The sequence below is a fragment of the Theropithecus gelada genome, chromosome 12 (assembly GCF_003255815.1).
Source record: "Theropithecus gelada isolate Dixy chromosome 12, Tgel_1.0, whole genome shotgun sequence".
Lineage (NCBI taxonomy): Eukaryota > Metazoa > Chordata > Mammalia > Primates > Cercopithecidae > Theropithecus > Theropithecus gelada.
This window is the reverse complement of record NC_037680.1, coordinates 75,788,418-75,815,397: the sequence shown is the minus strand read 5'-3', so window position 1 is coordinate 75,815,397 and position 26,980 is coordinate 75,788,418. Positions and strand designations below refer to the sequence as shown.

The 26,980-nt window shown below is 37.9% G+C and overlaps 1 protein-coding gene across 4 annotated transcripts in view; it reads left to right on the top strand.

Moving 5' to 3' along the window:
* The window catches only part of SATB2 (SATB homeobox 2), a 201,016-nt gene that overhangs the window by 78,143 nt on the left and 95,893 nt on the right, over positions 1-26,980 (top strand). For all 4 annotated transcript variants that reach the window (XM_025405329.1, XM_025405331.1, XM_025405332.1 and 1 more), the window contains 3 exons: positions 11,089-11,215; positions 12,396-12,519; positions 24,201-24,303. In XM_025405329.1, coding sequence (XP_025261114.1) covers positions 11,089-11,215; positions 12,396-12,519; positions 24,201-24,303 — 354 coding nt within the window. The remainder of the gene's footprint in view (positions 1-11,088; positions 11,216-12,395; positions 12,520-24,200; positions 24,304-26,980) is intronic.

Sequence of the window (26,980 nt, the reverse complement as noted above, 5' to 3'; positions counted from 1 at the left end):
TCCTTCCTTCCTTCCTTCCTTCCTTCCTTCCTTCCTTCCTTCCTTCCTTATCTCTGAGCCTCTACCATCTGCCAGGCACCGAGTTATCTGTGGAACTTACAGTCTGGTGAAGAATAAAGGTGCCAAATATTTTTAAGTGCAGAGGCTCTCTGGGATCATTTGTAACAGGGCAGGTGGTCCCTGATGCCTTCTCTGATTGCGGACACTCCTACAGATGGCAAAATGGAGGTTCAAAGAGAGTAAGTGGCCCCAGTCAGTAAGCTCGGACAAATTTCCTATCCTAGGGTCTTTGGACTATATCAGATGACTTGCCGTGTCAGCAGGTGACATTTTAGAAGATCCAAGTTTTTGCTTCTTTAAGTAAAGGGAACTTTCCCTTAAAAACATCCTAAAAAAATGTAATGCTTATCTCTTTTATGTTGACTTACAATTCATTAATGCCAACATATGTTTATACAGCACTTTATAATTTTCAGTGCACTGTAACTCATGTTATTTTATTGTAATTACCATCTTGTGAGTCAGGCAGGGGAGTTTGTTTGTTTCTTGTTTTAGCTTTTAACTCCCCATTTTATAGAAGAGAAAATAGGGGCCCAGAGAGGGTAAGCGAGTTATCCACAGATGCAGAGCTGCATCCAACAGAGGGCAGATCCAGGATCTGGGATCTGTTGATTGCCAGGCTGTTGCTTTTCAAACAAAGGTGGGTATGCGACATACACACACACACAGTGTTTTAGGCATCCTCATTTTATGGAGCTGTAGCCAGAGTTGTTAGAACAAGTTAAATTGACATGACCTTTGCCTTTTGGTGGTTTATAGTCTAAATATGTTAAAAGAAAAAAGTTTCAAGTTTATTAATATACAAGAAACTATTTTTTTTTTCCTGGGTATTGTCTATTCAGCCTATGCCAAGTCCTTCACACTTAAAAGGAAATAAAACACAGTTACAGTGCACCTTAGCCCTACTTTCCTACTTATATGTCATAATGTTCCTCTTTCTCTTCAACAGTAATGAGATTTGCCAGTGAATTGAGGAATTGAAGGAAAAAAAAAAAGGAATCTGGGAATTTTGGTTTTCTGCTCTTTTGAGGAGAGTTAGTGGATTAATCTAGATGCTCCCAGTTCTTGCTTTTTACTGGGCACCCTGGGCAGTGAGGTCCAAATTTGGCTTATCACCAGCATCTCCTGGGATCTACCCCTGGAGCTTTTGTTTCAGAAGCCAGGATGAGACTCATGACTGCTCTACAGATGAACTTGGAACCCATTTACTTCATCTGACCACTCCAGACACCACAGTTCTTACTAATCTGCAAATTCCTGGGAATGAAGAGAATAACAACCCATTTGTGACCTCTTCTACCCTCCAGAATTATCTCTGTGTAATCCAGCTGCCACAGGGTAACTAGACGTGCAAGGGGAATAGCTTCTAACTCTACCACAGTTCCGTTGCCCATCAATTTATATGGCATATTTCTGACATTGCTGAATATTTTTTTGGGCTCAAATAGGGCATTGTCATTATTTATCACCATGTATGTTGTGGCTGTAAGTCTACTTTTGATTCAATTAGAGAAACATTTGCCTACTGAGAGAACACCTCCTGTATTGGACTCTTGGCTTTTCTTTTGGTCATTAAAATGGTAGTGGCATATTTTAAAATTTGGTTTGCAGCCTTTAAATATGACATTTCCAAAGAATGTAAATCAAGGAATATCTTTAAATGTAAAACATCTGAAACCATGTGTATTATTAGGTTTAATAGAGTGTATATGAAAATGTCCCTGATATGTATATGAACATTGAAAGTAAAATTTATTAAAATATTCTTAAGGGAACAAAAACAAACCCCCCAAATCTTCATACCAAAAGTAGTTGCCACTTCTACCAGTTACAGCCGTAGTTGCTTCTATGTATTGTAGTTTCTTAGCGAATTACCGTGAAATCAGGTTAGTTGGAACATGAATAAAAATGTACAACAAAAATGAATATACATTTGCCTTCATATTATTAATATATGGCAATGTTTTCTTTGATAATCCACATGCCATCATAATATTGCCCTTAAGATTAGGTGTTACGTAACCCTAAATTGCAGGAAACACAATATGCCTGGAGGATAATTCTAGAATATATAACTGGGAGAGTGCAATTGATAGAGAGTTTCCAGGGGTATTGAACCCAGAGATGGAGCACTTGGAAAGCCAGGTCCTCAGGAAAACCTACTGCAACATTTTAGTTCCCATCTAAAAAGAACATAATTAATTAGGATGTGAAATATGTGAGGCAACTGTATTCTTAGACCTTCAGTGGGTCCCTAGAGGATGCAGAAACACTGGCTAAACATAAGTTATGAATAGCATCTGCTAGAATGTAGCAAAGTATGTTTAAAAGAGTATACTTTTTCCCTTGTGTCTTTGATTATTGAAGATATTTTGGGGGGACAAATACTAGGGGGAAGTCTCTTTATGCAAATGTATTTCTGAATATAAAGGAGGAAAAAAGAGAGAAGCTTGTGTTACCTGCCAAAATTAGTTTTTAAATTTAAAATTCTTTCAGAAAATTATTAAACTTAGAACAACAATAAGAAAATATGTACTGGATGAAATAGTTTTTAACCAGTGACATAAGTTTAGAACCAACCCCAAATAATTTCTCATCACACTTTTCTTTCTCATTTGTCTTATTCCTCCATGTAATAGTTTTAAATGGCACTGTTATGAAATAAATAAATAAACACCAACCACATTTTTTTTTCATATCCTGACCAATATTTTGGCTGTTTTACAGAACTGGAATTCTGAAAATTAAATAAAGATTTCTGAAATGCTAACTTCAGAAAGTTTTATTTAATTTGTGGAATAATTTTGTTCTCTCCCTCTCCATTTTTTTTCAATAAGATCTTTATTAATTTAGTCTAGTTACTTAGTGCTTATATTAAATAATCTAATAAAAGTCAGGGTTGTAACATAACATTTCCCAAATGTGAAGCAGCATCTATTACATGAGACAAAATCTTTATGCCGCAAAATTGTAAAAGCCATGTATAGAATTACAAGGCACCAAATGGTACTGTATATATTTCTAAAATAGAACATTTCTGCAGTGTAAGGGGGTAGTCAGCTCAAAAAAAAAAAAAGTGACAGCTGTATCACTATAGTTTATTCAGAAAGTACTCTAAAATTAATTTTGATTTTTAAATAATAATCTTGATAACTTCCTCTGAAAGATAGAAATATGATTTAAATATAAAGGTTAGTATTTTTAAAGAGTAAAAACTACTTTCTTTGTGTTTGTCATCATTACCGGAATTCTTGCAAATAGAGAAGTTATCTGTGGGGATGGGAAACAGTGCGTTGTGTGTGTGTGTGCGCGCATACACTTGCATCTCTCGATTTTTAGATCAATTCATATGACAGTATATCTTCAGTGTTTATTTTGAATCATTGAATTATTTATTTTTGTCTGGCGTTTCCTTTTGTATTGTTATAAATGCAGGATTAAATCCATTGTAGGCTCCCAGACAAGTATGTGGTGAGGTTTCATTAATTTGTGTAAGTTATAAAGGCACTTGAATAATGTAAGATGACTCAAAAAGGCTGTTTCATTTTCCACTTACTTTTACCCCAATGCAAGCCATTTGAAATATATATAGAGAGAGTCCTTAAAATCAAAGCAGAAGGTGTAGAAGAGTTAGGTTTATTCCAATAAGTTGTATTGGGGTACTGCTAAACTATACATTAAAAAGGAAAATATGTGTACTTCAAAAACCATTTTTGTTTTGCCTTTTTTTCTTTTTCCTTATTGAAAAGTCATTCTCACCCCAGGTTTAGCAATAATAACTAAAATTTATGTCTTTTTGCTGCTACAATTTGGTGATATACCACAGTCAGGCCACAGGTTAGAAACACAGGCTGAATTATTATATACTGCTGGGTAGTGATTTTCCGTGAACTGATTTATGGATAAATAATTCTATGTTCTTATTATATAGGATAGACAGTTTTTAATTTCTTTAACAGAGCATAGCTGAACAACAGAAAATTATATGCTATAGCATAAGAATACAACCACTCTGAGGAGGATAAACAGATGCAATCAATGTCATGAGTTCGCCTATTTTTACAAGGAGCCTCATCAGCAGTTGGTATTGTGGAAATAATACCGAGAACCAGAAGCCCCAAGGCTTAGTTCTTCTAAGGCTGGGGTTTTTATTGACACTCTTTTGTGGAGATCTTTTCCAGGGAGTTATGAGATATACAAACACCAGCCTTTTGATATTAAAGCTAATGTCTCATTTTTTTCTCAGCCTGAGTTTTCATTTTGCTTTAAAAATTAATGTTAAAATGCACCTGGAATAAAAGAAAATTATCCATCCAGCTGAATTATAAGAATACTGCTGCTATCTTGCTGGGTTGCTTATATCTGTTTCACAGATTGGTTTGTGGGCTTTATTGTGCAGTATACCAAATCTATATCTATTTTATCAGCATCTATCTACATACCACTGCAAACTGTGAGAATTGTTCTCATGTACTCCACAGGCGGCCTATTGTAGGCCTTCATGAAGTAAATATTTCTCACATTTGAGGTACAGGGGTAAAAGCTATCATCTTGGTTTATTTTAGGAGTGGTTTCTCTTAGCTATGTGTTTAGCAATAATACGCTTCTCTGCTCAATTGTGAGCTCCATAATTACAGGGACAGTATATATTGAGGTTATCTTTGCATCTTAGTGACTTGTGCTGGAGACACACAAGAAAAAATTGTTGAATGAATGCTTCATGCTTAATACAAACCCTTCTAATGGCCCATTGATTATATTGTGTTATCACATTTTATTTTATTCTCAGACGTGATCGACTTTCTAAAAGCTTGAATCAAATATTGATCAACTATAATGTGTATTATCACCACTCTTTTGTTTTTATATAATTAGAGGCAAATAATACTAAAAATATGAATTATGCATTTTCTGAGAATAGTAACTGTTTTCTTTGAGATAAATACCAAAAACATATGAACACAAACAACTATTGATATTTCTTTTGGTGAAATGTCAGCTCTTTAACTCTGGCAGAATACTGCATTGAGAAAATAAAAAACTGGTTTCCATTATTGCATCTTTTTAATTTTAGGCAAAAATTGCCTCCAGTCCAAATCTAATTTTATATCACTAATGGGAAATTTACCTACAATTGCATTTTGTTATTTGGTCTGTACACATTACACATTGAGTGGATTGGTACTCTATATTTTAGTGAACAGATTTGTCTGGATATAAACAGTTTTATTTATACTGTGCTCAATTCAATCATGTTAACATTTGTATGAATTTCAACCCCAAAATAAAGGCCCATAATTTGTGACTCAAAGACCTTGAAACAGCATCTGTAATAGTCTTCAACACCAAGCATTTTCTAAATGTTTGCAGATGATAAATTCCTTGTAAATAATAAAGATGATTGGAAAACAGTGTTTATGTCTCAAATGGCACTGTTGTGGGAAACTGTTTTTTCCAGAGAAGTCCCAAGTGTAACTGGCTCTTCAGTCTTCTGTGCCTGTGATGTCACCTGTTTGCTCATTGGTCTCACTTATTCCTTGGTTTAACATTAAATGTCCAGACACTGCCTAATGTGTGACTGTGGATGCACTCTGGCCCTCCTCTCCAGGGGCCCATTGTGTCGTTGGGCACTTGAACGTGGGTACATCCTCAGGGCAGAGGTAGCAGAGCTGAGCAGAAAGGATATTGGTCCAGTAGTTCAAAAACTTGCAAAATGAAGCCTAGGTTTTAGTCCTGGTTTTCATCCACTTAGGTCCTTGAAAAGTCATTCTCCTTGGATCTTCAGCCTACTTCCAGGTAGAATGCTGAGTCCAGGCTGTTTTCATAAGGATAAACTAATGGTTATATAAAACGCTGTGCAAACTGTAAAGTAATGTAAAGGGATATTGTGATTAAATAAGTTTCTTATAAAATATACAGACCAAACAAGAATATTTATTGTATAGTGTTATAGAGAAAGGATTACTTCAGGTGGGTTATCAGGGTTGGAATTATTTGCATGGCAGAATTTCAAGAATAATATAGACAATTTCTAGAAGTGAATATTGGGGGTCAGTACTCTAGACAGAGTGAGAATGTGATAAATTTTCAGACAAAAAATGGAAATTGCCACACATTTAGCATCTCCTATGTGCCTGGCTGAACTCAAGGGTGTGTGTGTGCATGCACATGCATGAAATATTTCCTAATTTAATCATCACTGGTTTTTCTCATTTTTCAGATTGGGGTTACAAAACTTACTCATAGAATGTGAATGTTGGGAGTAACATCTGTATGCTTTAGTTATGCCGTTATTATTGGCATTTCTCTAGTGCTGCAATATTATCCTCAGTGGCCACATGACTTGTTCTTTCTTCTTTGTCCTTGTTCACTACAATGGGAGTGATTAGTGGGGTCTGCATCCCTCCTTAGAAGCCAGGAAGAGGCTGTTATAATCGTAACTAGACATACCTACCTGAATTATTTCAGTTCTTTTTTTTCCCCTTGGAATGCGTGCCATTTTTAATCTACTTGCAGTCCAGTACCAGTTGAGCATCTCAAATCTGAAAATCCGAAATATGAAATGTTACAAAATCTGAGATCTTTTGAGTGTCAACATGATGCTCAAAGGAAATGCTCATTCAAGCATTTCAGATTTTGGATTTTTGGATTTGGGATGCTTATCTGGTAGGTATAATGCAACTATTTCAAAATCTGAAAAAATCAGAAATATGAATTGCTTCTGGTTCTCCAAGGATTTTGGATAAGGAATATTCAACCTGTATAAATTAATCTCTCTGGAAGCTTTGCTTTATTGTTGTTATGTCTACACTAAGAAACTTACAAGGATCTATTTTCCCTTAAGTTTTATGGAGCACTTATTATGTAGCAGTCCCAGTGCTAGACTCTCCTGTTCATGTAAAGTCTCATGATAACCCTAAAGGGTAGGCATTGTTCTTATCCCCATTTTACAGATATGGAAATGGACACATGGAAAGACTAAACAGTTTGCCAAGGTGACACCTTGACTAAACAAGGTGACAAGCAGAGGAAGCTGGGTGTAAACTCACCTTTGACTCTAGACCTTACTCCTAACCTCTGACCTATACAGTGTGCTACTGAGTCAGGCATTCATGGCCTCCCGAAACTTGGAACCAGTCTTTTCTTCTAGTTTGCCTCTCACTTGAGCCAGTGTGATAACAAGAAGAATGAGAGCCTGGTCTTTGAAGTGAATCTGAGCTCTGCTACTTGCTAGTAATATTACCTAGGCTAGTTAAGATAACCCATCCCTTCTGAATCTCCATGTCCTCATGGAGGGAGTTGAAACTAGATATTCATGGGTAAAGAACTGATAGAGAAATTGGAGGTACACCTATACTAGGTTTGGTGGTGCAGAAAATAAGAGACTGAGGGAACAGAGAGATTGTCATAGTGTTTTTGTTTTAAAGTAGGGGAGGGCTAGGTGCAGTGGCTCATGCCTGTACTCCCAGCACTTTGAGAGGCTGAGGTGGGTAGATTGCTTGAGCCCAGGAGTTCGAGACCAGTCTGGCCAACATGGTGCAACCCTGTCTCTATAAAAATACAAAAATTAGTCAGGTGTGGTGGCACATACCTGTAGTCCCAACTACTCGGGAGGCTGAGGTGAGAGGTTGGCTTGAGGCTGGGAGACAGAGGTTGCAGTGAGCTGAGATCTCACCACTACACTTCAGCTTGGGTGACAGAGCCAGACCCTGTGTCAGAAAAAAAAAAAAAAAAAAAAGTAGGGGAAATCTCAATCTACTTATAGGTCAAAGGAAAGAAGTCACTGAGGAGCAAGGATGGAAGAAATGAATGGGGAAGTGGTGGGAATAGAAAATGGGACATATTGATGTATACTCCTCCTTTGTGATTTAAAACAAAAGTCTTTTATAGACACATGACTGAAAGCTAATATGATAAAAAATCTTTTGAGTCAATATATTTTGAAATAAACTGACTATGTAAGACACATTAAAAAGGTCAAAAGGATGACTAAATTGTTGAGATTAAATTACATTCAGGCTCTTTACTAATTTTTACATTTAATGTGCACAATATTCTTGTAAGATCGGTACTTTTATTGTTCCAATTTACAGATGAGAGGATTGAGGTATGGAGAATTTTAAGTAACTTGCTAGGGTTACATAATTAGTAGGTGGCAGAGCCAGGATGTGAACAGAGGCAATTTAACTTGGAAGCCTGCATTCTTAGTCACTATGGTATACTGCTTCCCAATTTGATTTCCTCAATTAACACTTGACTACTATTCCAAGTAATATTTTTGTCTATTTTATATCAGGGAAGGAGGACTGTTCTAAGGAATGATTTTCCAAAGAGGATTAATACAGTGCATTAGACAGAGATCCTGTTTGGAGGAAAGGCTCATTAAGAGTTACTCCAAGCCCCTACCTGGCTGGAGCAGAGTGGGCTTCCAGCCATAGCTCTCCAGCAGATCTTGTACCTGCAGACCCTGGTAAATAGCTGAGCAGAGACCATGACTTCTAGGACTAGAAGGTTAGTTAATAAGGTGCAAAAAAGGAAAAGCATACACTTCCCATTGCCTGGGAGAATAGCATGTGCCAACAGCTCTCTTCCAAGATCTAGAAACCAACCTGTAGCAGCTGCTCTATGTGGAGGTATTAAGTGTTGTTAAAACACCTGTGTGTGTCTGATTCTAGCCCAAACAAGTCATCGGGGGAGGGGTTAAGAATTTACCTATATGGAGATTCTATTTCCAGTAGAATGAGTTATTATATCCTGTAGATATTTCTCTTCCTCCCCTCTCTAAAAAATCGAGGTATAATTTACATACAAAAATGTATGGATGTTAAGTGATTAGTCTGATAAATTTTGACAATTTGTATAACCATGCAACACTATGCCAAACAAGAAAATCCTCATATGTTCCTGTCTATGCAGTGCCCCTTTCTGTCCCTCTGACTTCTATCCCCATTAGATTAGTCTTGCCTGTTCTTATATTTCATATAAATGAAATTATACAGATATATTCTGTTGTGTCTGGCTGTAGTGTGGTGTGTATTCTTACAATGGAATACTTCTTTACAATAAAAAGGAATCAACTACTGACACCACAACAGCTTGAATGAATCTCCTGTGGAGTTATGCATTGAAGCTTGTAGGGTCCTTTTTGTTATATTACTTGCATAGTCTTAGTAACCAAAATGACCCACAAAATCTGCTTCTTTTACTTGCCTATCATAGTGCACAGTTGTCAACTTCATTCCCCGCCCCATTCTCTCATATATTATCTGTGTGACTTTAGAACACAGCCAATTTATATTCAAGTTATGGGTGATCATGATAATGACTTTTGAAAGGAATTTAAAATTGTAGAATGATTTTTTTTAAAAGGAAATATGTTAGACATGTTACATGGTTTCTTTTTGGTATTTGCAAATGTCAGGAGTAAAAGAAGCAAGGAAGCAGACCCACTCTCTCGTGGGTGGCTGTCCAGTGGGCCCTGGATGTTCATTTCATGACTACTACATGCTGCGTGCTGTGCACTTTTCATTGTCATGAGAGAGAATGTTAAGAAAACTATCCCTGCAAGAAAACAGCTTTTCTTGGCAAGTGAAATATGACTTAAGGAGCCAGAACTGGAGACATACGGTACTATGAATGAGAGCTGTGTTACTTTATTGGATCTGAGTCCAGGCACTATTTATACTGCAGCATATTCAGCACCAGATTGTTAAATCTTAATACTGAAACAGTGTATCATTTTAATATTTTTGTTCTGTTTATTCCCTGTTTTCAAGCATTATGTCAAGCATTGCGCATTCATTTATTTCATCTTGGACAGGACGTGCCCTGACCAGAAAGTTCATTTCCTATTGTTGGAGTTTTGCCCCTTAGCTATCATTTTGTGAAGCTTTTAAACGTTCACTTGGGTACACAGGTGTTCTCTCTTTGATGACAATGTATGTTTTTAAAGAACAGTGTAGTTGGACTCACCTGTATTGTCAAAAATAAAAATGCTGTTTTCCTTTGATCACTAAAGTATCACTGCTTTTTCTGTGTGGCAATTTCTGACATCCTGGAGACCATGGGATTTTTCATTGCATACAAATAAAATTTTTGTTACCGTGTGTCATATGTGAAATGGGTTTCTCTATTTTTCTTCATCAATGTTATGTGTGCCCTGTGTCCCAGATAAAACGGGCCTATCTTATGAATAAGTTAGCATTTTCACCATATGTTGCTGAAACCATCCCATGAATCTTCCTCTAACAAGGGTATTCCTAAAATTGCTGCTCTACGTAGCCCCAGCTTAGAAAGGATTTTTATTATTTCTTCATTGTTATGCATGTTTACCATATGCAGCAGGAAATCCACAGGGAAAAAGTACTATTGTCACTGTCTAAAGAGCTGAGGAATTAAAAAAAGAGGAAGTTGAGGGCATCTTTGCTGTTTCTGATCTGTGGTCAGTCACCGTGGTATTGCATTTGGCCTGGGAAAGCAGCCCCACTGCCTGCTGAAACGCAGACATGGGAGCGAACTCTGACTGCTTCATGAGCTCCAAATGCTGTTCGCACTGGGAATCGCACCACAGTCAGGATGTAACTGCGTGCTGAGCCCACACACAGGAATTTTCTTGTACAATTCAAAACTGAATCTTATATTTACTTAAGGCTTAGTTTTTTTTTTTTTTTTTTTTTTTGTCTATGAAATCAGCAGTCCTGTATATTTAGCATCAGCCTTAAGTTAGAATGTGAAACAATTCTGGGGGGAAGGAAGTATCCGTATGGTTTTCTAAGTAATTTAAGAAACAGGAAAACATAAAAGAACTGATTGTCTGTGATTAAACCTCATTCTTTCCTTCCCATCTTCCTGTATAGTTAACTAACTCAATTGTCAGCCAGAAAGAAATAGCTTATTGCTCTGGGTTGTAAAATATCTGAGTGGGCCTTGGATGTTGATGATTGAATGACCTTCTTAACATTGAACAAACAATGGGAAGGTTTAATAAATAGCAGATATGTGTTTATTATGTTTTTCTTCCCTGTGCAGGAATAATCAAGCTGGGAAGGTGGAACCCTCTCCCCCTCAGTTATGTGACAGATGCACCCGACGCGACAGTGGCCGACATGCTACAAGATGTCTATCATGTTGTGACGTTGAAAATCCAATTACAAAGGTGGGTGTTTCTGAACATCTGCTTTTCCTTACTCTCAGAGCTGTTCCGTCAATCATAGATTCACTGCAAAGATTAGCATGTCCTGTCTTTATTAATTTCTGGACATTGGACAAAATGAAAAGAAGGAGAGAGGAGAGAAGAAGAAGGAGGGCCCTTCCCCAGGTGTCTTTATAGTCACATTCCAATTACTTTATGCTTTGTTTTCAGAAGCAGTGAAGTGGTAACCTAGGGGAAGCTTGACAAATCATTAAAAATCTATAGCCCTTAGGAGGAACTTTACACAGTCCCTTACTCAGTGGGTCCTTTAGGCCTGGTTAAATGTGTAGCACATAGTATTTGAAGAATAAACACCTCTGCTGTTTTCAGATTTGTGTTATGAGGGGAGAGTTTTGTTCTTGTAGGAGGTTTAGCAAGAATGTCCTGACATAGGAGACCTTTTTCTTCCCTTTCCGAGGCCACATCAAAACAAACAAACAAACAAACAAACAAAAAACACTTTGTGGCCTGCAGAGATTCTGGGGATGATTTCTTTATTTTTTCAAATATGGCATCCAGAACAAGATATCCCTCTAAAGAACTGGAGGTTCTTTGCAGTCTTTTATTGTAAAGTGCCTGTTAGGTGTGATTAAGGAGCATTGTCCTTTAGTGTAAGTGTTTTGGATCTCCCCCTTTTCGGGAATTTATACTTTAAAAATGGACTCCTGGCATCCCCATCTGTGTCTATGAATGGGTGAGGATAGAGGTTCAGAAAGTAACTCTGAGCCATTCTATGAGGGTGAGGGTGGGCCTTCCAACTGCAAATCTGACGGGGAATGCTTGTTTACAGTTAACCTTAGGCATGCTCAATAATTACATTTGTATTGGGGAAGTTTATAACCACACTGCCATGCCATTTCCATCAACACATTGGAAAAATCATATTTTATAAAAATAGCATTTCTTGTATCAGAAGTGACTAGTTTTCTTGGATGAGTGGGAGAACAAACTTAAAAGAGACCCTTTGGGCTCTAGCAAAGTCTTGGAGAAGCAGTTTTACTTCCCTTCCTTCACTTAGACCCCATTCTTCAGCATTTCTTCTGAAGCTCCCACAAGACCCAAGAATAGCTGCTGCGCTGTCTCCTCTTCGGTCAGGGGCCCTGGGTAAGGTGTGTGTATTGTTCATTCTTGCTCTGTTTTGCAGTTGTTCAAAGTTGGAAGACTTGCCTGCGGAGCAGTGGAACCATGCCACAGTCCGCAATGCCTTAAAGGAACTGCTCAAAGAGATGAACCAGAGCACATTAGCCAAAGAATGCCCTCTCTCCCAGGTCAGTATCTTCAGGTGGGGGTCTGGGAAACAGAAGAAGCCATTGGTAGACTCTCCGGCAGTGGGGTTCCTTCTTCTTAAACAACTGTCTTCTCTTTTATTTATAGACTTACACTGCATTTGAGGTGTAAAAGATTATGTTGCTTCTGGTTGTAGAATTGAAGTTATAACTTATTGGCCGGGCACAGGGTAGCTCATGACTGCAGTCCCAGCACTTTGGGAGGCTGAGGCAGGCTGATTGCTTGAGCTCAGGAGTTCGAAACCAGCCTGGGCAACATGGCGAAACCCCATCTCTACAAAGAATACGAAAATTAGCTGGGTGCGGTGGCATGTGCCTGTAGTCCCAGCTACTTGGGAGGCTGAGGTGGGAGAATTGCTTGAGACTGGGTGGGAGAGATTGCAGTGAGCCAAGATCACACCACTGTACTCTAGCCTGGGTGACAGAGTGAGACCCTGGATCTCAAAAAAAAAAAAAAATTGCATTTATTGAGACTTTAGGGTAAGGAGAGACTATTAAAACATTTTATGTATACAGGCTGGGCATGGTGGCTCACACCTGTAATCCCAGCACTTTGGGAGGCTGAGGCCAGAGGATTCCTTGAGCCCTGGAGTTCGAGACCAGCCTGGGTAACATAGCGAGATAGCGAGACCCTGTCTCAAAAAAAAAAAAAAAAAAAAAAAAAGGAAAATAAACGTTTTACATATACAGTCATTAACTTCTCACGTATTTCATCGGATATAGGGACCAGTGTCTCCATTTTATAGATCAAGAAATAGGAGCTTAGAGAAGCACTTACATTCACTGCCTAAGCATACTAGCTGGCTAGGTGGTAGGTTGAGATGCTACTTCCCACAGCCCCCTTTCAAAGTGGATGCTCCAGATTGTTGTTTTACTTGGTCAGCTGGATGAGTCAGCCATGCTAAACCCATCTATGCATGATTTATTGGACCTTTTGCCAGTCTGGTGTAGAGAGATGATCTTTATATCATATGCATTTGTAGCGGTTTTGTAGTGAATTCACCACAAGAAAATGCATCTTGAGGAAAAGTGATACTCCATTTTTTAGGGAACGTACCATACACTAATACAAGCCATGAAAATGAGATTGAGAGGATCAAAAGAAGAGCAGTGGAGGAAAGGGCTGCCTTTTCCATTTCTGTTCATGAGCTAGGACCCCATTTTTTTCTATGGTTGAGATAATATTTTGATAATGGTGGATTAGGGCTGCTGTAGAAATGAACACAGGTTAACAAATTATTCAAAGCTTTGAATGGAAATCTGTTTCCTGGTGTGAGCTGCTACACATGATTTAAGACAATGTCTGTTAAGTTCAAGGGAAAATGATGAGAAACCTATTACAGAAACTTGCTGTGCCATGAACTTTGTTCCAGGGTAAGGGAGTCTCTGAAAGATAGGAAGGCTATTGGTTAAGAGCATGTATCCTGGAATCAGAGCTGGATTCATGTCCTGGTTGACAAGCCTCTATAACCTTACCTTTATGAGCCCCCCTTGTTTGGTTAGTAAAACTGAGTAGTAATGGTTCTGAGTTATATAAAGAGGATTAAATGATTGGAAATTACATAAAATGCGTGGCCTAATGCGTAGCATACAATGATGCACCATCAACAGTATCAGCTATTATTATTGAGATATTATGTGAACTGAATGTGTGTGTGTGTGTGTGTGTGTCTGTCTGTCTGTCTGTCTTTGAGGGTGTTTTGGAATTTGGATCCTCTGAAGCAAAGTATACTATTAATATTTTTGCTTCCAAAAAAAATCAAGAAGGCATGTATAGGCAGCTAGATAGAAAAGGACATTATTCTGATCTTATGTTTAGGACTTTTCATGCAGGCCATTTTAAAACCTACCTGTAGATATGTATGTAGATGTTAAAGCCTTGTTGCATACAAAGTTATAAAATGCATATTTTGATTGTGTTGGTGATACAGAGGAACTGGCTAAAGAACGAGTTAGGAAAAGCTGTCAATAATTTTTCCCAAATTTCACAATCATTCACAATTAATTTTCTCTTGCATTCACATGGAAGTCAAAATGGGCTTTGCCTGAAAGTGTACAAGCCTCTAACTTGATATTACCAATTCGGAAATTTATCCAGGGCTTCTGAGGTACGTGGAAGTTTAGTCCAAACTGTTGTATCATGACAATCATGTTTGGTTATGATTACATATGCCTAGAGAGGCAACATGAGTGAGGAGAATCCAGATCAGGACCTGAGAGCCCTGGGCTCTAATCTCAGTTCTTTTATGGCAGATCCTGGGCAAGTCCATTCACTTCTCAGAGCCTCATTAAACTCTTCTATAAGCTGGGCATCATTGTATTTACATGTTTCATATAATTCGGGGGGTTGTCTTGTGATGTTCAAATGAGATCATCTTTACTCCTATTATAAAAACTATTTCCCCCTCCACTGTCTGCTCTCATGGTTTGCCCACTTAGTTGCCTGACCTAAACAGTTCCTTCTCCTTCACCCTTCTGTTTGATCCTATGGGTTCCATCACTTCTCCATCTAAAATCTTTTTCCCTTGTACCACTGCTTTGTTCATTCTTTCATCACCTGTCATCTAAAATATTTCAGGTTTTCTTGCCTCATGACTTTTCTCCTGCCACCTGATTCTCCTGTGTTCCTTGTTTGTAATTCCCCAGTCACTCCCCCTACCCACCCTATAGGAAGTACAGACTCCGTAGCATAAGGACCATCAAGATGACACTGTTCAGCCTTATATTTCACTAGAGCTGCCTTCTTCCCTCTTCCTGCACTCATCCTATATCCAGAACAGATTAAATTAATTATTTTGAAATGTTTACCATTGCTCAAAATATCTCTTGAGAGTGGGAGCAACCTAACTAGTATAGCATTACAAATCTAACAAAGCCACCTTCTGTATTATCTTAAAAATTGATGCCGAGTTTATATTCTTGTCCATATACCTGTTTTGCTGTTTTTTGTTTTTGTTTTTTTGAGATGGAATCTCATTCTGTCGCCAGGGCTAAAGTTCAGTGGCGTGATCTCAGCTCAGTGCAACCTCCGCCTCCCTGTTCAAGCGATTCTCCTGAGTCAGTCTCCTGAGTAGCTGGGACCATAGGTGCCCGCCACCATGCCTGGCTAATTTTTTGTATTTTTAGTAGAGACACGATTTCACCGTGTTAGCCAGAATGGTCTCGATCTTCTGACCTTGTGATCTACCTGCCTCAGGCTCCTAAAGTTTTGGGATTACAGGTGTGAGCCACCGTGCCCAGTCCCTGTGTTTTAAATATTTTTTAAATGCCATAAAATCATTTTGCCTGTTAAGTTAGGAATCTCCTTCTCTCCACATGAGACCGGTTCTTCAGGGAGATGTACCTTATTAATCTCTGGCTTTGGAAGCCCCTGCACACAATCCTGGTGACTCTAGAGTCCTTCAGTTTGACATTTGCTTGCCTTTGCATACATGATTTCACCTGGCTAGAATGCACTGCTCTTTTCTACTTGATGAAATTATCTTTCAGATTCCAGCTGGGAAGTCACTGCTAGTGAAGTGCCTCAACCTCCTGGTTGAAGTAGTTGCTACTTCTGCTCTTAGTAGCCTTTGTAAATACCCCATCACAGCACTTATCTCAGCCTGTTGTCATTGTTACTTGTCAATTTCCATCACTAAATGAACTGTCCACAATAACAGGGGCCATCTCTTATTGATCTTTGTGTCCACAGCATTCAGCATAATGTATATTTTGTATGTAGCTATTACTATAATGCAGGAGTTTAACCTTTTAGCAGGATAATTCTTTGTGGTGGGGGCTGCCCTGTGCATTGCAGCATCCCTGTCCATTACCCACTAGATGCCACTAGCATGCCACTATACCCCTTCCCCCAGTTGTGACGACCAAAATGTCTCCAGATGTTGCCAAAGGTCCCAAGACAGGAGCAGTACCACTCTCAGTCAACCAATTCTCTGATGTGCTTAATGAATTAAGTTTAAAAATGTTTAAGAAAGTGTAGTTTTATTAGTATGTAAAGTTAAAGTTTTATTATTATTACAGTGTTCTTGGAAGCTCCAAAACATTTTGAACCAGAAACAGTGAATAGAATAATTTGGTGATTGATGCCCAGCACATTTCAGTTAAACAGGGGCTCATTTCTATTGTTTATATTTGGGGGAGATTTGATTTAGGCTTCTTATATGTTGTGTGATTATGGAAAATCTCACTGGGGTAGCTCGTTTCAGCTAGCATGGATATGTAATGTGGACCGTGGCATTCATCCTACGGCCATTATCCTTAAACATTCCAGGTTATTCACTTAAATTGCATAGCTAGATTGTAATTTAGTGTGGAGATAAGCACGCCCATTTTGTTGGTGGTTGTCACAGAACAGATGCATGCAGTTTTTGTAGTTCAGCCTATGTAAAGTGAAACAGAATGTATTTTTGTTGTAAGCAAGGTGAAACAGTAATTCAGCAGTATATTTCCACCGGCATTCCTGGTGTCCTGATTAAGAATCAGGTACTTTGCGATGGGTTGGGGATACAACAGTGAATCTGAGGGAGGAACTAAAATCCTTTCAATATAGGAAGAAGAGAGTGAGGCATCCAGTACTATTCACCTTAGGTGAGAAAGGTGGCTTGTTGGGTTTTTCAAAAATAGACTCAACTCATGAGTAAAAGATTCCTGTTATTGAAATAATTTTTCCTTATTACCTTAAAAGCCAAACCATTTTAGGTGATTCTTCACTTGAGTTTGGCAATTACATAAGGGAATGATTCAGTGGATAGTTCATACTTTATTGAACACCCCAGTAGTCTGCAGTTCAAAAGAGCAGCCTTGAAGGCAGAAGAAGGGTATGGAGAAGTCCGTAAAAGTGCAACAATTGTAGCCTGAGGTATATATATTTAAAACAGGGAAGTAATGATTTAGCCGTTCTCTGTCTGACCAGATGCTTGGAAAGTACAGATTGTGGTTGTGTGTCTGCATATTTATTTTTGATTTCACCTTTCAAAGTGTGTTTAAGTGCTGGCACCTCTTCCTTTCCCTCCAATGTCTCTGTGAGTAACCACTCGCAGCCTCTTTCCTCTGCCACTGGCTGTCCTGAGCATCCTAATTTAGCAGACCTTAGGCGTAGTCCTCCCTTATTAAATAGTCCTTAGCTGTTCCAATTTGAAAACATTATGATTGCATCTTTCTGTGGCTTACTTATTCTTACTTGAGGAAGAGTTGAAAGACCTAAGGTTGGCTTTTGATTGCAAAACCCCAGGTGCTCAGGGTTTTTACCTATTTAAATAAGTAAAGGTACCAGTACCCGCCTTGTGCATCTCATAGGCGATCTTGATGTTCAAATGGGATGACTAAAGAGATAGTCTTGTTAACTGAAAATTGTGGGTTTTTTTTTTTTCTTTTTGAGACGGAGTCTCGCTGTGTTGCCCAGGCTGGAGTACAGTGGCATGATCTCAGCTCACTGCAGCCTCTGCCTCCCGGGCTGAAGCAATTCTCCCCCCCTCAGCCTCCCAAGTAGCTGGCATTACAGGTGAGCGCCACCATGCCCGGCTAATTTTTGTGTTTTTAGTAGAGATGAGGTTTCACCACGTTAGCCAGGCTAGTCTTGAACTCCTGACCCCAAGTGACCCTCCTGCCTCGGCCTCCCAAAGTGCTGGGATTATAGGCATGAGCCACTGCACCCAGCCTGAAAATTGTGATGAAAAGAACAATTTGCAAGTGCATGCAACTTCCAATGTGCTCCACTCCTACACATGTTCTCTGTGACTCTAGACATGTTAAAATATTTTTTTATGGTAAAATATACATAACATGCAGTTTTCCATTCTAAACATTTTTAAGCTTACAATTGAGTAGCATTAATTACATTTACAGTGTTGTACAACCATCACCCCTGTCTCTTTCCAGAACTTTTTCATCACTCCAAATGGAAAGTCTAACCTTTAAGCAACAATTCCCTATTCACCTCTCATTCTGACCCCAGTAGCCTCTATTCTGTATTCTGCCTGTGTGAATTTGCCTATTCTACCTACCTTGTGTAAGTGGAATCACAGAACATTTATTTTGTGCTGATTTATTTTACTTAGCATATAGACATGTTTTTGAAGCAGCTCTGTCCCATGGTGCTGGTTGAGACTTTGTTGCTAAATATTTGAGGAACAAAATGACTGACTAAAGTTATTGAACTGCAAAGAAGTTACTAGATTTCCAGTGTGACAATGGTGTGGCACTCATATAGTGTGCCTTTAGAAATAGATTGTAGGATAATTATTTCTGTCATCCTAAGCAAGCCTTACCCATTTGGACTTAACTCATATGTACAACATGCCAAAACAGTTGAACAGTGAAATCAAGCAGCCAGTTGGGTCAGCAGAAAAAAAAAAATTGAGCATGTGCTCATCATATATAGTGACTGATCAACTGCATGGACCAGAATCGTGTTAACCAGTTGTCAACTGTCCGTTTAATTTAACCTAAGTTCATGTATGTAGTGGGGATACATCATGTCTCGTGTTAACCAGTTGCCAGCTGTCTGTTTTAGTTATTTTCATGTGAGGTTGTTTTAGTTTGTGTCCCAACCTCATGAACTCATGTTGAAGAAGGTTCACAAATGACAGCTTGAAAATAATTCCTAACCAGGGGATTGCAGTGACCATAAGAAATGATTGCACAGTGGGGAGAAAGATGACATTTGTTGATTCCACATCTTGTGCTAGGCCTTTTACACAAATCATCTCACAGAATCCTTACACTCTTTGATGCAGGAGACAATATCCCAGTCACAGGTGAGAGTGCTGACGTTAGACAAGCAAGCCATTCAGCAACAGCTTAGGGGAAGAGCTCTCAAATGTAGTGTTTTCATACTCCGAAGTTCAGAGGAAGTGTTTCTTTCCCTTAAAATGGCAACAGTTTTCAATTCTGATGTTATAGCTCAGAAGTGGGGATAGAGAGGGATAGTAGAAGGCTGCCAAATGACATTAAATGAATTTTTTTCATGACAAAATAATTCCTCCAAATCAGTTTTTTTCCCTTTACCTAATTGAAGTATCATTATATTCTCATGTTTAATATGTTATTTAGCATATCACCAAGCAGATTGAAAAGGCCAAAAATGAGCAAAGAATGCACACATCACTCATTGCCTGTCTTTGCTCTCTCCTTCATGCAGACATAGAAGAGGAGGCCAGGGGATGCCACTCCTCCACCCCCAAACAGGGGATTCTCACTGACAGAAAATGTAATTCTTCACATTGGTTTAAAAATATTCTTCTTCATAGCAAGTGTATTATGTGTTTTCAGCTTAGCTACTCTTAGTACCACACTGCTCTTCAAACAAATAAATCCCACCAAGCCAAGCAGAATGTAGTGAAGGATATCCAGTTATTTTATCTTTTCTTTTATTTTGGGAAAAGGGGATGCTCAGATCTCTGTTTTTCTAAATGTATCGTACAAACCATTTTAACCTGTGTTTATTACTTTGCTTTTTCCTATTAAGTTTTAAATTCCCTTTAGATTCCATAGTTTTCTTTGATTCTAAACTTCTTAATTAACTTATATAGGGGGCCTGAGATCACAAACTTCATGTTTTCCTTTTTTTTATTATTTTTTATTTTTTGCTGTTGTTACCTTGTTTTTTGTTTTGTCTAAAGTACTGGTTGCAGCATCAGCTGTTGATCTTGTGGTCGCTGATGGAGGTGGTGGTGAATGTTTCCTTCTATTCATTCGTTAGTCTCCCTTCTTAAAAGACCCATGAAATACTGGTCCACTAACAGAGTGTCTTCATGGTGCCTCCCAGTGCTATTCGACTATGGGAAAGATGCTTTTCATTCTGAGCTGCTGGGGCCTCAGTTTGAAAATGGAACCATACTTATAATCATATGTGACATCTATTCTCTGGGCTAGTTGAAAAACAAATAAGTGAGTTAAAAATTTGTTTCAGGAACCTAAAAGAAAATTTATTTTTAGATAGATCAATCTAGCTATCATAAGTATTTAAATAACAATATTATAAAATTTATTCTCTTGTAGTTTGGCTTACAGCAAATTCAAGTCTGCCTAGTAAACTTTGGAATAAGTAAAGAAAAATCTAATATAGTTTGATTTCTTAAATACCTTATTTTTAAAAAATTCCAGATATTAATGGCAAACTAAATGTCAAATTGACTACAAATAAGGACACCTAGATTTTATGTCCCATCCAAAAATCTTTGTACTTAAAATTTCATAATTAACTACAAAGAAGTCAGAAATTTTCAAGTTTCTGTAGTTGGAAAGACATTTTAACCCTTTTAATTTATCTTAGAATATAATATTATTCATAAAATAGCTTTGTCTGCGGCCACTGTTTATGTGGTGGTTTGTGGCTGTGTCTCAGTATCTGAGTGGGGACTGCCTCAGTTGCCCATTATACATGTACCCTCATCCTTTCTTTTTCACAGCCCAGCACCGTGCAAAGCGATACATGCTTAGTGAATGCAAAATCATGTTAATATTGGCCTTAGTAAATCATAGTTCCTCGGTTTAAGTGTTAAAAATAGCAATACACATATTTTCTGGGTTATTTGTATTAGTATTGCTTTGTATAAACAGGGATACTCGAGTTGGTAGCATTCTGGATTGAAAAAGTTGACTCAGATCTTGTTCCTTTATCAAAAAGATGTGGATTCTAAAAGTCCAACTGTATGGTTGCTTTAGAATGATTGGAAAACAAAAAAGAGCAACATGAACTGCAAAATTATACATATTTTAAAAGGAAAAAATTGAATTAGATCTTTTTTGGCAGGGTGGTAGATGGGAAAGATTTTAATTATTACTCATCCCATTCTGCATCAACTGTATCTTATCAGGTTTATGATGCTGTTGATTGTAAGATGGATCTCTATTTCAGTGATGTTCAGGTATAAAAAGTGGATGAAATATGGTAAATACAGATTCTCTGTGTCCCAGGATCTTTGGAGAACATTGTTTCCTGTAGAGTAATAGCACATGCTGGGTTCATGTTAGCCCCTTTCAACTTTACATATCATTAATTAAGTTTTGATGTTCTAGATATTTAATGGACACTAACATCGAGATGTGTAGTATGTGTCCAGAGCATGCTAGTGAAGCCTAGTGATTTAGATTCAGATTATGGGAGTTTAACAGTCTAATTTAGGGTTAAAAAATATTCATGAAACTGGAATAATCAGACATAACATGGCCTTGCTTTTAAAATATTCCCAAGGTATTTTCTTATCTTCTGATTTTAAAGTCTTCTGAGGATGGACTATAACAATTCTTATCATTAAAAACTATTTTGGGTATTAGCTCTGTATAAAGGCCTGCAGGGAATTGACATGAATAAAATGTGTCATAAACTCAAACAGACTTTTCTGGTGATTAAAGATTCTCATCTAGGAAATTTGTTCGCTACTCATTATTATTGTTTTTGTTTGTTTGTTTGTTTTTTGCCCAGTTCATAGTTCAAACCTGTTTATGTTTTTGTTCTGTAATCAGTAGAGGTAACAACTTATTTATGATTATCTGGGACAGAAAACAAATCTGATTCAGCCAGAGTAGCCCACATCTCCTTTATAAATGAGTTGTGTGAAATACAAGACCCGCTGATGGAGCCAGTAGGAGGCCAGATATTCATTTCCTTGCCACTCTGCCTTGTGCAGGGTCAATTGAAGGTACAGCAGGAGGAAGGAAGGACAAAGTAAAGAGGGTAGAGAGTGAGGGGAATTTGGATTATCTGGGGCCAAAGCGATGCAGGCTTCTGGGCTTGTGGCCTCCTATTATGGGCCAGGAAAAATTGAGAAACGGTGCCAGTAATTAGACACTGTTCGTCTTAGTCCACTTCCTAGGCCATTTGGCAATACAGGGTTTAACTCTGACTCCTGCCGTGGCTGTGTATCCTATGCCTTTCCAGAGGATAAATTCATACAAACAAGATAGAGAGATGACAAGTACATTTGTGATTATTCACATACACCAGTGTGGCTGATGCATCTATTATTAAGCTACTTTCATGTTAAAAAAATTTTATTATTATGACATTTCAGTTTGGCACTTTTAAATTTCATCTCTGTCCCTTTTCCTGTGTTAAATTTCAGTGACTCAGATATCCCACATCAGAACTATGTGAGACACGAGGTAGAAAAAAAAAATGAAACAGACATAGTCACTGTCCTCAAGGGTCTCACAGTCTAGGAACAGAGAGAATCTCAGCCCAGAGCGGGAGCTAGCTCAGCTGGTTGGGGAAGAGTCGTACTTGGTCGTTAATAGCACAAAGCCCGAAGCCTGCCTCTGGGAAATTAGGATTCCAGTGGTCATCCTATAAGGCAGCAGACAAGGCCCCATAGGTTCTGTGATACACTCCCATGATATTAACTCTTTGGGTTCCCATTGCTGTGTTCAGACTTTCAGATGAAAAGAGTTATCCTTACTATCTCCCCTTAGAGAAAGGAATTGTCATGGATAGATCAGCAACTGGGGAGGGCTAACCATCTGCGAAAGAGGTTTCTGTGAATTGAATTAGGAACCCCCTCCCCCACCAGTACTGCATTAGTGATTAAAAAAGAGGAGTCTGATGTTTCAAGTGGGAGTCTATGAAGGCCTGTCTGCTGGCATTTTAACCTCCTGTTAAATAACTTGATTTATTGTTACCCTTTTTATCTCTACTGCTTTGTAGAAATGTCATTAGAAGTTCTAAGATTTCTCTGAACTGTTCTATGTCTGGAGCTAACTTTTTTTGAGAAAGATGAGATTTCAAGGCAAGATATAAAACCTTACACAGGTCATTTGGATCTCTTGAATTGTTTATGCCCAGGACAAAATAAAAATAAGAAATAAAATCTGTGTATAAAACATACACAGTCAGTTCAGATATACGTTTACATCTGCCACAAATGTTGGCCCAAACATACTGTATTAACTGCAAACATATCTCTGTAGGAAGTTCAATTCAAGGTGTGCAATTATAATTTTAACTTTTCAGTGCTATGTCAGGCTATGCTCCCCTTCTCTTTTAACCCCAATTATTAATACAAACAAATCAGCTGAGCAGTAGGACTGAGGAGGATGAGAGCAAGGAAGAATCATGCACTTAAGCATTCAGAAAGTTTGAGCTTTGGTTCATTTTTGATTGAAACACAGTACAAGTGTTACGTTTAGTTTCCCTTGCTCTAAAATAGCACTGTTAATTTTTTCATTTGTGAATTTTCACACAAGTTCTAATCACACGTTTCTATAAATTATATTAATTTAACTTATTTCCCTAAATGTTGTTCTGCAGTGTGTAGCACGGATGTTCTCAGATTCTTGGCTGTGTAAGCTTGTTGCAGTTGGAAGCGGAACAGAAACATCTGAAAGGCATTATTTGGATTACGGATGCTGGAGCATCTGATCTCACCTTTTGCTCTGGTTCCTAAATCACAACTGTTCTTCCTCTTTGCATTTAATCTGCATGTTCTGTCCCCTCCATTGTTGACATTGCCCCAGGGTTGACTTTTTGGAGAAGGCACTATCATTGTTTTAATTAAAGGGATGGAAAATTCAGGTAATCGTGTTTGATGTTAATAGTTCAGTTTACAGGAGAGTGACTGTTTTAAGTTTAAAAGAAAAGAGGTTAGTGCAGGTTATAAAGTGCTGTTTCTTGTCCCTAAAAAGAAGTCGTCATATTTTGAAAAAATAACTATAATTTTTTTTTTCAGAGTATGATTTCATCCATTGTAAATAGCACATATTATGCCAATGTGTCAGCAACCAAGTGCCAGGAGTTTGGGAGATGGTATAAAAAGTACAAGAAGATTAAAGGTAAACTGACTTTTTTGTTTGTAAAGCCTGTTTTCAGTTTCTGAGGTTCATGAGTTGTTGATTGTTTGGAGTTTATGCTCATTTTAGATATAATTTATCTAATTTTTTACAAAGGGGAGATCTTTAATATTCCTGTCATGAGATCCAAATTGGCTCCCTTAAAACTAAGAAGATATTTGAAGTAAAAGTAAAATGAGTAACACAATATGTTAAGTTTATAGTTTTCATAAGTGATACCTGCAAAGACCAAAATCCTTTAGAATGAAAACTTAAAAGCTGTCATTCTAGGTTGAATCAGCACTTACAGTTTGGATACTGATTAACAGATACTCTTGCAGTATCAGGATGGCTTTAGTCAGAAATGGAGTTTGATGTTGTGACCCTTTGTGGACGATTCCAGAGCGGTGGTGAAAGCACGGGCGGGCTCTGCGTTCAGGCGGACTTGGGATCAAATCTTTGGCTTCTACATTCTAGCTGTGGGAACTTCAGCAAATTATTTAACATCACCAAGACTCAATTTCCTTATCTGAAAATGGGGAATAAAGTACTTAGGTCACTGGGTCGATGCGAGGACTAAATAAGACAATACTGGCACAAAGTAACCAATTGATAAATAATAGTATACTACTAATAATAATTAATAGTAATAATCATACTAGCAGTAGTATATTACATATGGAATTATGTTTGGTCCTGAAAATAAAGTTCCTTAATGTAGTAAATAACATGCTATTTGGATCACCTAGACCTTTAAACATGTCAGGACCATTTCAAATATGTCAGTGGTGGAAAAATTCTTTTGTTTTCACTCCATTCAGATAAATGTTACCTACTAGGGTCCCTGAGGGGATTTGGGAAATGTTTTGTAACATTGGTTTTGATGGTCCTTTCAGTCCATATTTTGCATAATTATGCCATATTTATCACACTTTATAATATGTATACATAGCCTTCCTTACTCTGCCCCCATCTGAGGGGCAAATGACAATTTATGATGGGTAAGTAAAAGTAAAGGATGAATTTATTTGTTTTACTACTTGCAGGGTTTCTCAGGGGAGACGATGTCAAAGTAGTGCTTGTTGGCTATTGAGTGTTTGAGAGCTTTTTTACAGGGTTATCTTTTGAAGAAATGAAGTTTACAAACATTGGTAGCACATTTCTGATCACAAAGGAATGAGAGTGTTTTATGCTAAATATACATTTTATAAGGCAAGCCAAAATATTGAGCTACCAAGGAGAAATTAAGTACACTGAAAACTGAATTAAGATCCGTTTCTTTTCAACAGATTCTAAAATTCTTAGAACCCTTTAGATCCTGGTTTGGGCAAATGCTTTAGGATATTAATATTCACCCTTGTACATTATAAGATGAATAACTCCTTCTCATTATAAGACATCGTTGTGTGGCTCAGAAGGGTTTCTTTTCTGTAAGTGTTGCCTCCAAGTTTTTCTTTTAAAATAGGATTGTTAAAGTGCTTCAGCGTATCCTCTTCAGCTAAAAATCAAAAGAATCATGCAGCTTCAAGGTCATTTGTTGGATCCCATTTACTTGCTGTTATAAGAGAAAGTAAGAGAGTGTCCTCTTTTAATAGGCTGGAGTATAATTCCAGATTCAGAAAGATTGGAAACTCTTCATTCTAGTGTTTTCAGAATTGCCACTATAGAATGTGTGTGTGTGTGTGCGCGCGCGCGCGCGCGCGCATGCATTCACACATTAACACTCATGTCTTCTACTTTTCTTTTTTCTTTCCTGGAGCTTTAATTCTTCAAGCTGTATCTTTTTTTTTTTTTTTTTTTTAAGATAGTAAATGCACAGTTAAATCTTTAAGTGCCATAAAAGCAGACTGAGACCTTGATTTCATTCAATTGGTCAAGGATCCACACCTGAAGAGGCTGTCAGACACTGTGTACACATACTATTCAAAGAGATGGAGCTAGTCATTGCTGTTGAAAAGTGTGTGTGTGTCTGTGTGTGTGTCAGTAGGAGGAGAAAAGGGAAGGTTAAGGTATGTGTGAAGTAAACACAAGCTGCCATAAAACAGTTCAAGTGGTGTTGATTCATCAACCAAGGGAGTGGGAGGAAAAACAAAGAATTCATGACAGGTATAATGGTGCACAGAAAATAAACACCCAGAGAAGTGCGTTTTATTAACTTTCGACCCTCAGAAAAAAGGAAGTGTTGGACTGAGGCAGGCACATTTTATTTGGTAGAAGCCTTTTTCTATGAATAGATGTTGCTGTGGGAGTTTCTACCTAGTAGGACCCATTTCTCATGGGAAAGTAATGATTTGATTTGTAAAATTTGTTTGTGTCCCTGCTTTCAACATGAAAAAAAAAGGCAATGAATTCCAAAATTGGAAACCATTAGTAGTGAAACCAGAATTCCACCATAGGGCTTTCTCTGAGAACCCAGAAGTCAGGGTTCCATGTCCCTCTCAGCCTCCCTACCTTCCATTTCTACCTCAAAGTTACCAATTTACATGCACTTCTATGCACTATTCAGCATAGAAGAAAATCTCAAGTCAACTTACTGACGTCCCAAACTAAATGCAGGCTACATTGTTAAATGTGTTTCCTATTATCTGCTAATGTCTGTTTTAATAAAACAGTGGGAACTAAGTGGTTGCTTCTTAATCAAAAACATGATTTCCTAAACATAAGCTATGTGATTCTGTTA